Source organism: Zea mays, chromosome 7, assembly GCF_902167145.1.
Source record: "Zea mays cultivar B73 chromosome 7, Zm-B73-REFERENCE-NAM-5.0, whole genome shotgun sequence".
In the NCBI taxonomy this organism is placed as follows: Eukaryota; Viridiplantae; Streptophyta; class Magnoliopsida; order Poales; family Poaceae; genus Zea; species Zea mays.
In genome coordinates this window covers 166,724,888-166,737,075 of record NC_050102.1, presented here as the reverse complement: position 1 = coordinate 166,737,075, position 12,188 = coordinate 166,724,888, and the positions used below count along the sequence as shown (strand labels likewise).

Here is a 12,188-nt window from a genome sequence, read left to right as displayed (position 1 = left end):
TTCTGAGTATCTGTACGGTAGCAAAAAAAAGAGCGCATGCATAGGCGAAACTAAAAATGTCTACTCCCTTAGCATTTAGCAATAACATGCGTCTCATCGAGAGTAGTTGTTTGTTTGATTGATGACCACTCCAGTAACAATAACATGCTTCGTCTCGTTTAGCACTGACACCGATTAATGATGACATGAGGTGAGGCTGCGCGGTGAAAGGGGCCGGTATACGTGGCTGCGCGGCAGGCCCACCAGAAACGTGGCCGCCTGCGTCGCGGGCCCATGCGCCGCCCGCTCTCTACCCCCACCGCTCCCCAACGGTCACTTTGACCGTTTGAACCTCGGCCGCTCTCATCGGCACAGGCAGGAAGGACTACACCGCCCGCATCTCCCTCCCACCACCGTTCACGCGGGCCGGGCGGGCCTCATCCGATGGCCCGCGTCTCGCCATCGGCTCCGGTCCCCTCGTTATAAACTCCTCGCCCCACCGCGCCGCGCCGCGCCCACCTCTCACATCGCTTCGCTTCCTTCCGTTTCCCTAGCTGCCGCGAACGCCCGCCGTACACGGACACCGACAGCTAGGACGCGGCACTTCTCGTGCTGGGTTCGGGGAGCTGGAAGAAGAAGACTAGACCAGGTCGATGGGGTACGCGCGGACGCTGAAGGCGGCGGCCGCGGCGGTGCTGGCGGCCGGGGGCGTGCGGTTCCTTGGTCCCGCGCTGGCGGCGTTCGTGACGGAAGAGCTGCCACGCGCACGCGCCGTGGCCGCCACCTGGCTCACGCCGCCGTACCTGTACCTCGTCATCAACGCCATCATCATCTCCATCGCCGCGTCGTCACGCTTCCAGCCGAGCGACGGCGGTCGTCCGTCGGCCCCTTCGTATGCCCCCGCCGCCGACGCCGGCGCCGGCGCCATCGGAGTAGGAGGAGCGGGCGAGGAGATAGAGCAGGACGGGATCCAGCCTGCGGTTGCGTTGCAGGTGCCTGCGGCGATGCCCCTGGTGGCAGTGAAGGCCGCGGCCGTCGCTGCTGTCGAGGAGCGGGAGCCTCTGGTGGAGGTCCACACTACAGAGGTGGCGCCGGTGCCGCCAGACGAGGTGGACGAGGACTACTCGATTTCAAGGTCGACCTGGACGCCGCGTCGGAGGGGCGAGGAGCCGGAGGTGGCCGCGGATGTAGAGACTAAGGTGCTGCCGTTCACCGACCTGACCAACTCCAGGGACAAGCCGCTGGTATCGGCGAGGTTCAGCAGGAAGACGGCCAAAGCAAGCCCAGAAGGTAACAACCTTGCTCACGCGCTTTTGCCATCCTCAGCACGATTCAAAGGTCGCTTTGGCAGTTCTGTTTGGTACCAACCGGGATTCTGGCAATCGCAGGTAGCAGGGCTCTGCGGGTAGCGCGGCCGCGGAAGGAGGAGACGCTGGAGAGCACGTGGAAGGCCATCACGGAGGGCCGGGGCCCGCCGCTAGCTCGGCACCTCAAGAAGTCCGACACCTGGGACGCCCGCCCGGGCCGCCGTCCGTCCGCCGGCGGCCGCAGCGGGGAGGTCGATCCAGCGGCGGTCGCGCCGGCGGGGGCGATGCGGAAGGCCGAGACTTTCAACGACGGTGGGGGCGCCGGAAGGAGCAAGGCGCCTCCTGCGCCGGTGCGGCGGGAGCCGTCGCTGGGGCAGGACGAGCTTAACCGCCGCGTGGAGGCGTTCATCCACAAGTTCAACATGGAGATGCGGCTGCAGCGGCAGGAGTCGCTCAAGCACTACAGCGACATGCTTGGCAGGGGCATCCGTTACTGAGAAGGACTTGGTGCAAATCGCTGCGGCTCGCAGGAAGGGTTATATGCCTTTCTCTTTTTTGTTCCGTGATCGTTCTGGATTTTGGTTCTTGGTCTCTGTAAGATATGGTTGTCAAAGTTACTCCCTAAATGGTTTTGTCAAGCAACAAGGTGATAATGATAGATTTTGCACAAGAGAGAGGATAAGTTGGTCCGCATTCCTTCCTTATACTTTTAGATTAATTTACTACTACATTATAACTGATCTGATAGCATTTATTTAACATCATAGATATTGATAATTTTTATTTATGCTTAATTAATTTTTAAGATTTTAAAACACTAAGACCACAATAGAATTGCAATTTATTCTAGGTCCCTGGTAGCAGTGACTGGTGCTGGTTCCTAGCACCCTGGTTATCCCCAACTTTTTGGTACTCTCAGCATGCTGCTCGTCGCATCCTATTTCTGCCTTATTTGGCACAGTTTTTTCATAGATTTAAATAGAAATTGTACTAAATACGACACTTCTATCGCAAATTATTAGTTCAGCTACTTATAAAAATAGACTAAAAGCAGACAATAAGGGATAATATGACAACCCTATTTTTAAGTGGAAGTTAACTTCTACTAAAATGAAAATATCTGGGAAAATAAAGTTACCAAACCAGCCTTGAGTGGAAGCTAATTTCTGCTGTTCCTTCAACGAGCAATGGCTCTGCAAAACAGGGCCTTCGTTGGTTCTTTGCTCATTCTCAGTCGTTCTGTGTGAGAGTTGCTCTTTACCCCACACTCGCCTACAATGCAGGATGAGGCCATCTGAGTTAGGGTTGGACGAAATACTCGTGGCTCGATAACTCGCTCGACTCGGCTCGTTAGTAGCTCGGCTCGACTCGGCTCGTTTTAATTTTGTAGTGAGCCAAGCTAGCATTCTAGCTCGGTTCTGTAATGAGCCAGCTCGGGTTAGCTCGTGAGCTAGCTCGCGAGCCAAACGAGCTAAGCCACAAAACAAGTTTGTCTAGTTGTTGGTATTGTCTCATCTCTCATAGTCTTGTTTTCTCGTTGTTATGACCTGTGATATGGACATGTGTGGATGTGTCATGTGCTTAGATATTTGTATTATTGCATGACTACATGTTTGTAGTGTTAATCACTTAAAATATGATTTTTCGGTTATACATATATTTATGTACATAGATCTTTATATTAAGTTGTGGCTCGTGAGCCTAACGAGCTGGCTCGAACTTCCTAACGAGCCGAGTCGAGCCAGCTGTTTAGCTCGTTAGTATAACGAGCCGAGCCGAGCTAGCTCGTTACAATAACGAGCTATAACGAGCCGAGCTGCTCGATATCCATCCCTAATCTGAGCTGACCTGACCTGCCGTGCGTGGCCAGACTTGACCTCACAACGTAATCGGCTCACCAACTTACCGCATCATTATGCCATCGGTTATACTATCTGTTTTAAAATAGTAATCGTTTTGGTTCTTGGTTTTTATGTCTATATTTAAATACTAAATAGATGAAAAACTTGAACACAGGTTTTTATGTCTATATTTAAATACTAAATAGATGAAAAACTTGAACACATATATAAAATATATATGTCAAGTATTCTATAAACCTATTAACTAAAACGATTTTTAACTTAGTATATTTTTGATTGAAGTAGTATTGGTTTAAACAGTCTCGTTAGCATATTCCTCTCAAGTTTGCGCAAACCGTGGGTGTATTGTATCCCACTCTACTCTGCTGACCGAAAACACGCGTACCGGTGTTCGTTTGGCCTTAAATGGTACATGTCATAAATCATTTTTAAATAAAGAATGGAGCAAACTCGTAAGACAAAGCTCATTCATCCTACGAATGTAATGTAACAATTCCTGCCAACTCGGGGGAAATATGTGCAGGGGTACAGTAGCAACTTACGGTTCACATTCAGCCGAAACGAGCTGGTCTTGCAATATACATGGTTATGCAAGTCCCCACGCAACACCTACGGGTGTCCTGCCCTATGGTATACACGATAACATTACCACTGGAGTCTCAGGGTAAAAGGAAACCGGCTCTATGGTATGGGAAGGTAACAGCTACACTACAAGGCCCCACGCCTCACGCCACATCTATCTTAAAAAAAAAACAAGGGTATAGACATTCGGAAGGATATGTTCGATCGGTTATCTATGTCCACTCATTGGTATGGTATGATCAATCAATCCACGCTATCCACTCTCTAAGTTGCATTGTCTCGGCTCAACAAACCAGCCGCACCAGATTTCGGTGACTGCTCATCGTCCCGTTCAGGTTGGATGTTCAGGTCAATATGGTTCTTGACGGGAGAGGATGTTGTCACCTTGTGATCGACGGCCATGTCTTCAGGTCCATCGGTGTTTCCATCTGCTTTCTGGGCAGATCTGGTTGCAGTGGCATTGGCTCCTGGAGGTCCGGACACAGCTTGTTGTGTGGCCTTCTCACTGGATTGGCCCGTCTCTTTCTTGCGAGACAGATCCTTTGTCGCCTTCTTCTCGCGTCGAAGCATGAGTGTCCTGAAACGGCGGCGAACCGTCATACAAACGTTACAGGTGCAAGTTTGCTTGTGCTTTGGACCCTTCCCGCTTGGTGGTTGGATGCAGACGATGCATGAGCAGCCCGGACGATGGCGGGGATGTTTTGTTGTTGGCTGTGAAGGGAGAGCTTCACCTTCACCAAGAATCGCAAGGTTTGCAAGCGTGTCCAGCCCATCTGAAGCATCGATAGCATCAGATTCTATCTTCAATTTGGGCTTTTTGGCTACAACAAACCATTAAATACAGTTATAGCTCATCATGCAAGTAAATGAAACTTCAAACATGCTATCTTTCAAATTATAAGTCGTTCAGGCTTTTCTATATACACATTCCTAAAATCCAAAATTTTAAGGTTATCTCCAGCAGCTTACTCATCATCATACCCATATTCAAACTCCACTCCGCGAAGGAGCAAACAACGCAATACAATGTTTTGGGTGACCATATAGTTAAATTGTTGGACATGGTAAGCCGCTTTTGGCTTTTCATAGCTTTTACCGTGTATCTAGACTTAGTGATGTATAAGATGCATAGCGCAAACCATGTACCTAAAAAGACTAAAAACGACTTCCAATTTGGAACTAAAAGGACTAAAACAACTTATAATTTAAAACTATGTATCTAGACATAATATATGAAATTGGGCCTACCTTTAAAATGCATGACTCCTACTCCCACCATTTCTAAATATGTTGACCTTTATGAAAAAGCTAATTCGTTCATTTTTTAACTAGCTAGCTTGTTCTAAACATCATGCAAGTATATTGCAAGAAATCCTGATACTGCTACCAACAAAGAAAACAAACATATAGCCCATTATGTAAAAGGTTGGGCAAGCTCCACCATGCATTTTTCTGAAAAAAAACTAGATGAGCTTCGATCTCCTTTTAATGCAGTTAAGTACCTAGCTAGAGCATGCACTAGAACTGTGGCATGCCTAGTTACCAGTAGCGATCAACCATCTTTCATGGTCTAAACCTTTTCTTGTGTAACAGCTCTATGAAAAGTACAAAGTTCATAGTGCATCGATCCAATTCTGTTTGTATGAAATGCATCTCTGTCATTTTTATTTGAAGAGAACACTAATGATTAATGAAAATGCAAATTCTACAGAAGCATATATAAAAACCACAGAGGGCATGTGTACCCATCTTTGGAATTTTTATTTGCAAAGAACAACTAATGAAAATACAAATTCTACAGAAGCATATATAAAAACTGCAGAGAGATTGTGTACCATACCAGGTTTTATAGGAATGAATTCTGCAAGCTCCTCTATACTTATTTCCTGTGCAGATTCGCAAGAACACCTAGAGAGAGAAAAATAGTTGTGTTTAACTGAATAACTAAGATATAATGATGAGCAAACCAAGCAGTTACAAATAACTAATATTTAGCTGTCTTGACACAACATAAAGCTGACTGTTCATTTAGGCATATGTTTGTTACAATTGTGTACACTGTTCGTATGATGTTCTCATGACAGTAAAAACACTTTTTAAAAGAACATTTCCAATTTTCAGCTATGTTGCCTATATAATACTTTGTTTTAACATATATAAAATACATACAATGAAAATTGGAAATGTTCAACTAGATGATGATGATGAAAATTGGGCTCGGTGCCTCAACCCTGCAGGAGCTCTTCCAGAGGAGAATTGATTGATATAATGTGTTGCTATGCATAAATAATCACATAAAAGAATACTGACTAGGTGTTATAATATGGTTAAAGTAAACAAGAAAAAAAATCACACCTTACTACTGCAAGGTAGATAGGTGATACTACAAAACCTACACGATTCAGCAGCTTATAATTGAATATTCATGTCGAAGTCAAAGTACAAATTCATGAATTGTATTCTATGGATTAGAGAAAACATTTGCTGGACGAGACAGTTCTTGAACATATAGGTGAAATTAATTTTTATAACTTCGTAACGAAAAAATATACCAGCACATGCAAGTATAGCTGCATCAAGTCAGTCAAAACTGTAGTGTGGTGTTCCCAGATATTCTATCTAGTACATGTGCAACTGGATTATGTAGTACATAAGAGACCGCAGGCATCATATACTTTGTAGAACATGTTCAATGATGATCAATTCTATGTCATGCCACATTTTATATAGCAAACTTCCGAATTCAGCACTAAACAATATCAAGTGATTCTTGGTCCAACATTTGCTCCAGGTTTTGATTATACGTACATGGAATAAATTATTATTACAACCAATATAACATATATGTAAAGATAAGAATAAACAGACTGGCTTGTTAAGATTAATTTCCAAGTACCCCACTTTGAATGAAATGCTTTGAACAAAAGAATACTTTAGTTTGCTGCCTTGTGGGACCCATGAATGCAAAGATGGTTCATCATGTTTCATATGCCACAAAAAATAAAATGACCACAAATTGTCTTAAAAGAACAATGAGAGAAGATCACCTCTCTGGATCCCATTTGTTGTCAGAGCAGGTCCATTTGGAGGGCAACAGAGCATCTATTGGAAGTTTCCTCCATTTGGAACAATCTTCACATTGGGCCCATTGATGGTTCGAACTGTTACAGTGTTGTTAATTTAGATTAGTGGCACTGATTCACTTCATAACTCATAGAATTACACTAACAGCTATTACACATTGAATTTGAACCACTAGTAAGTGAACACACAAATAAACAGAAGATAGCTTGATTCGTATGGTGAGGAAAACAATTGGTATTAGCATGAGCATCAACAAAAGGCACACTTTGAACCTTGAGTTAAAAAAATACCCTGATTTATCTGCTACAAAATAAGTCTTCCTTCCAAGTACCGGTGGCTCCTAAAAAATCAGAATTTCAATACAGAAACATGTGTCATTCATTCTTCTGTATTAAGCAGTAAGAATAAACAGCAAAGAAGCCAACATGCAGAAGTTGTCCTGGAGACAATTCTCAGAAATAAGTTTCAATTTCAGAATGCAATTCTCCAGTAAGTAGTGTTGAAAGGATTGTTATACCTCATATTCCTCAAACTCATGGCCATCAACAATAACAATGGATGGGGCCTTAGGAGGAGGGCGAAGCAATTCTTGAGCTTCCTCCCATGTTATCTTCAACTCCATTGATTCCTCATTATCCATCCGTAATCTTTTATTCTTTTGACCAAGAATAGTTGTTTTTCTCTTGACAGAACCTGGGGAAGAACTACCAGTTCCAGGCCCTTCCTTCTGTGTTAATCCATCCTTGTCCATTTTCAATGCAGTGGCTTGTTCCACAGGACTAGAACTTTTGGTCTCTGTGTTGAGCTTGTTTTGACGGGAAACTGCAGCATTTGGACTGGAATCTGGGGCAGAAACTTTACCATTTGCTTCTGAAGTTGCTAGGGCGCCATTGGCAGGCTTTGTAGCTTGCTCCTGTTAAATAAGACAATGGACAAGGATTATTTTTAGATTAAAACTTTAACAGTCTATTTAGTAAAAAAAAACCTGCCATCATAATACAGGCAGCATGTATTAGAAATTGAAGGGAAAAAACTGCTCAAGATATTACAGAAACAATGAATTTAGTAATCAGGCATGTATAACCACCATTGAGATGAAAAGAACTGCACAAGAATATTACAGAAACAATAAATTTAATAATAGGAAATGCATAATAAAATCAACGCTGTGTAGAAAAGCCAAAACGTCTTATAATTTGGAATAGAGGAAGTACTTCAATGTGCATACCTGTTCGAAAGAATTGTTAGTTGCCTTCCTGAAGCCCATGATCAATTTCCCTTCTGGGTCTATTCGACTAAAGGTTACTACAGAAAAAAAATAGTGTAGGGTTAGAACTAGAAAACATGATAACAACAAGGATAACCAAAAAAAGTAAGGAAAGAGAAAGCAAAACATACTTGAAAATGCGTAAAGTCATAATTAACACCGCATCAAAAGATCAGTCAGGTCATGTATTTATATTTAAGAAATGCAGTGTTATGGGATACATAAACAAATGCTGATCTCATCGCATGTACATGGACAACTTAGACATGTGCCTCCAAATTGGGTGAGCTGAACCCCAAGTAATATCAGGAAGTTAGATATTTTGTTTGTGTTGTTTTGCTACAGACACACTACAAACTTTCAGTATCAATTTGTCTAAGAAAAGATATGTACCTGTGTCGCCTGCTTGTAACTGCATTGACTGAATGCAAGGTGTGACACCCTCCAATACATACATCCTGCTATTATTATTTGGCCAGAAACGGAATTGGAATATCCATTCTTTACCACTGGCATCCTGAACCTTTAAAGGGAGCCCTTCAGGTTGGGAGATTGGAGGGAAGTATGTCTGTCCAAAATGTTATTTTCCCATTAGGGAACTTTTTTGGGATAAGTCACACAAAAAAACATATAAAACTATCTTATATTTTAACCAAGTGTATCATATGATTGTACCCCATGAAAAGAACTCCCAAAGATATCTTAAATAAGCACTGCTATCTATAGATACTATGTGATTTAGTCGTACATGTGATCAAATTTAATTCAAGAACCACTAACAATTTATGACATAGCCCAGGATAACATAGTTCAGTTTTAGATCACAGGTTCATAAAAATAAACTTTGACATGGCGCACTAGATAAAACCTAATTTGGAAAAGGGAAAAGAAAACACATCAATATACGAACTAGTAGCAAGAGAAGAATGTTTCCATGCTCAATAACAATACGCCATATGATAATATAATTACAGGGAATTTACAAAATAAAAACTGGCGATCAAATTAATAACTCACCTCAGCACACTTCTTTGGCAAAACTAAACGACCAATCCGCCCAGCATCACTAGCACTTAGCATCTTTTCAAACAAAGGAGTAATAACAGAATTTGAACTGTTTGAAAGTTAAGTAAAACTCAATAGAGTTCAAACGAATAACATATCTATGGAAGTTGGGAATTATGACTACAGAAAGTAATGCCAAGGAAAATTACTTATTAACATAAGTAGAATGTGTCGGATACTCGCTAGATAAGTGTTGTAGCTCTTGATCTGTTATTCTAGGCCAATAGCGGGGAAGTAATTGTGATCTAGCCTTTGAATCCATTCTGGGTCTTCCATTGCGCATCTGTGCTTGAAATTCATTATAACCAGTTACAGCATGAGAATAGAATTGTTTCTGCAATGAGGAGGAAGTCATTTGTGATTGCTGCTGAGTAGGTGCAATTCTGATATGGTCTTTCGGTCCATTCTGTGGTGCAAAATTAGAAGCCAGACCAACTGAAAGGGATGGTGGATCATCCTTTAAATTAGATGTATGATGTGAATCAAGCTTGAAACCAGCATCCACACTTGTAGAAGCTTCTGGCATTGCCACTTTCCTAGAAGACAAAGAGTCATTTTCTCCACAATGGTGATTAGAATCATGAAGATTATTTGGATGCGATCCATCTCTGTGATAGAGGGTATAAGAGTATGCTGGATCCATATTAGTGGTCTGACCGTGCCCATTGGGATCTCTCTCCCTCATAATGTGGTTCATGCCCGCAGGAGTTGCTGGTCTGTCATGCATGTCATCAAATTTCCTTTCCTGGGAATGAATAAAAGTGCGCCCAGGAAGTAGCTTTTCACTGCCGCTAGGCCTATCAAACTCAAAAGCTAGACGCTGCTGCAAGTCTGACTGTATACTGGACACGCTCCACAGATTAGTCTGCCTCCACTGACTTGAAATTTGCCCAGCAGGAGGTCTCCAGCTCTTTACAGTAATGTCTTTTCTGTCAGATACATTTTGAGAACTATGAATAGGATTTGTCCATACGGGACTTGGTGGGGCCTACGAAGCACAAGAGCCAATGGTGTCAATCAGGGATCAAAACATGAACTCAATTTGAAAAGAACAGATTATTAAATTCCCATTATTCAGTTAATATAAATGGAAATCTCTTCAATATGAACTATCAGCATCTTCGAAGTAAATAATTGTCAGCTTCAGTAAATAGCAATAACATGGTCTTGATAAATATGTGACATCCTTGACATAACTAAGTTAATTAATGGCACTATCATGTAGAGGAGATATTGGCAACATAGTATCCACCTAACTAATGCTGCCAAACAAATAGCATAACTGAAGTCTAAAACGCAAGTGACATACTGAACACTGAAATGCACTCCCTTAAAAAACATAAAAAACCAGCAAACAGTCATGGCTACAAGTGGATCATGTTGCATGCACTTGCACCCCCATCCCCATCGTCCCCAATAATAGTAAATCCTCTGACAACTGAAAAAATTTCACGACATACCATGGCAGCACGGGTGCTCCGAGCACACTTGGCGCAGTCAACCCCACCAGCGTCACGGAGCTGATACTTGTGGATGGACACGATGCAGCCACAATGTACCCTCTGCTTAATAAGAACACAAACGCACCGTCCATCAATCAGCAAGAAGAAAATCAGAATGGCCACTGATTGGCATAATCAGTACGCAAGAGCACGTACCCTCCCGCAGGATTCACAGTTCCTCCAGCCGCCCTCTTCGGAATGGAACGTTTCGCAGTATATCCCCTGTTCAAACTGAGAACTGGCCACAGAGCGAGTGTACCAGTAAGCCACATGCATGCATGCATCACGAATGAGTCGCACGCAAGTCAAAGCACCCAAACAATCACACCAACTTTACATAAAACCCCCGCATATCCCGCGAAATCGCAACGACGTGGCGATCACTCCACGACTCCACGTAGATCCGGTGGGCCGTGGGCGCCATAGGCGAATCCGCCCCCCGACGGCGCGAGCTTCCCCGGCACGATTTGAGCATGCGCGACGGCTCGCCGATGGCGCGATTGAGCGGAGAGGGGTGGGGAGAGGGAGAGGAAGGTGGTTAAGGGGGACGGCACGTACTAGCATCTCCCGCAGAGGTCGGCGTACACGGAGTAGGGTGGGCCCGAGCGGACCTTCCACCCGCGGCGGCCGAAGGAGTTGGGGTCGGGGTCCTTACAATAGGAGTTCCAGCAGATCGGGCCCCTGTACAGCGGCGGCTGCGGACCCAGATTCAAGAGCTGCGCCGGCGTCGGCGGTTGCGGGCCGGAAGTGGGACCCGGCTGCGGCGGCGGTTTCGGCTGGATAGGAGGCAGCTGCACCGAGATGGAGGTCGCGGAGACCGTTGCGGGAGCGGCGGTGGGGGGCGCGGCGGCCTGCGGCGGGGGAGGCTGCGCCGGCGGCGCCTGCTGTGGCCCCGGGGACGACATGGTCGGACGCCACACCAAGCCGGCGGCAGCGCTGTGAGGCAAGGGGGGTTTTGGGAGGGGCGTGGGATTCGTGGGGGCGATAGGAATAAGACGACGATGGGCAGAGGACGAGACGGGACTCAGGAGTCAGGAGGGAGGTGAGAGGAAGGCTTTTAAAGAGGGGCGCAGAAAAGCAGCGGCAGCAATAGTGCTGCTCTTCTGCTGCTGCTACGTGTACACCGCCTCGCATAGGTTTTGCCATGCCACTGCCACGACTGTATATCAGCCCTAGCCATCACCCATAACCTAGAGCCGGTATGTAAAGCGGGTCCAGCTAGAAGCCTAGAACGAAATCGGGCTGACCGGATTATCTGTTAAAGCTAGTTTAGACAGATTTTAAGGTTTGTTTAGAGCATCTACAACAAATACCAAAGATTTAGCTCATAAAATACAGACATTGGAATCTTCTTAAGGTCCCGTTTGTTTCGTTGGAATTAAATTTCATTCTAATAATCGTAATTTAGATAAGACTAATAAGTTAATATATTTGTATATGTAGTATATTTATATATTATCCTAAATCATATGAGAGAGATAATTATACACTACACTTATGCTATAGAGAAGCAAGTAAGAGTGTGTTATTAGTTTACATT

The 12,188-nt window shown here is 44.4% G+C and overlaps 2 protein-coding genes across 5 annotated transcripts; one reads left to right on the top strand and one right to left on the bottom strand.

Annotated features, from left to right (window-relative positions):
* The first annotated feature begins 496 nt into the window (after positions 1–496).
* Positions 497–2,024, top strand: LOC100284699 (uncharacterized). The gene is made up of 2 exons (NM_001397418.1): positions 497–1,269; positions 1,368–2,024. Exons 1-2 carry the CDS (start codon positions 633–635, stop codon positions 1,781–1,783), a joined length of 1,053 nt encoding a protein of 350 aa, NP_001384347.1. The 5' UTR covers positions 497–632; the 3' UTR covers positions 1,784–2,024.
* Positions 2,025–3,590: 1,566 nt separating this feature from the next.
* Positions 3,591–11,779, bottom strand: LOC100279769 (uncharacterized). Of its 4 annotated transcripts, none has more exons than XM_020540467.3 (13): positions 11,207–11,779; positions 10,805–10,886; positions 10,607–10,708; positions 9,296–10,134; positions 9,099–9,195; positions 8,475–8,649; positions 8,043–8,119; positions 7,332–7,727; positions 7,105–7,154; positions 6,778–6,891; positions 5,571–5,638; positions 4,462–4,551; positions 3,591–4,307 (listed from the first exon to the last, which is right to left on the bottom strand). In XM_020540467.3, the coding sequence occupies exons 1-13, from the start codon at positions 11,551–11,553 to the stop codon at positions 4,111–4,113; spliced, it is 2,634 nt and encodes an 877-aa protein (XP_020396056.1). In that variant the 5' UTR covers positions 11,554–11,779; the 3' UTR covers positions 3,591–4,110.
* Positions 11,780–12,188: the final 409 nt, after the last annotated feature.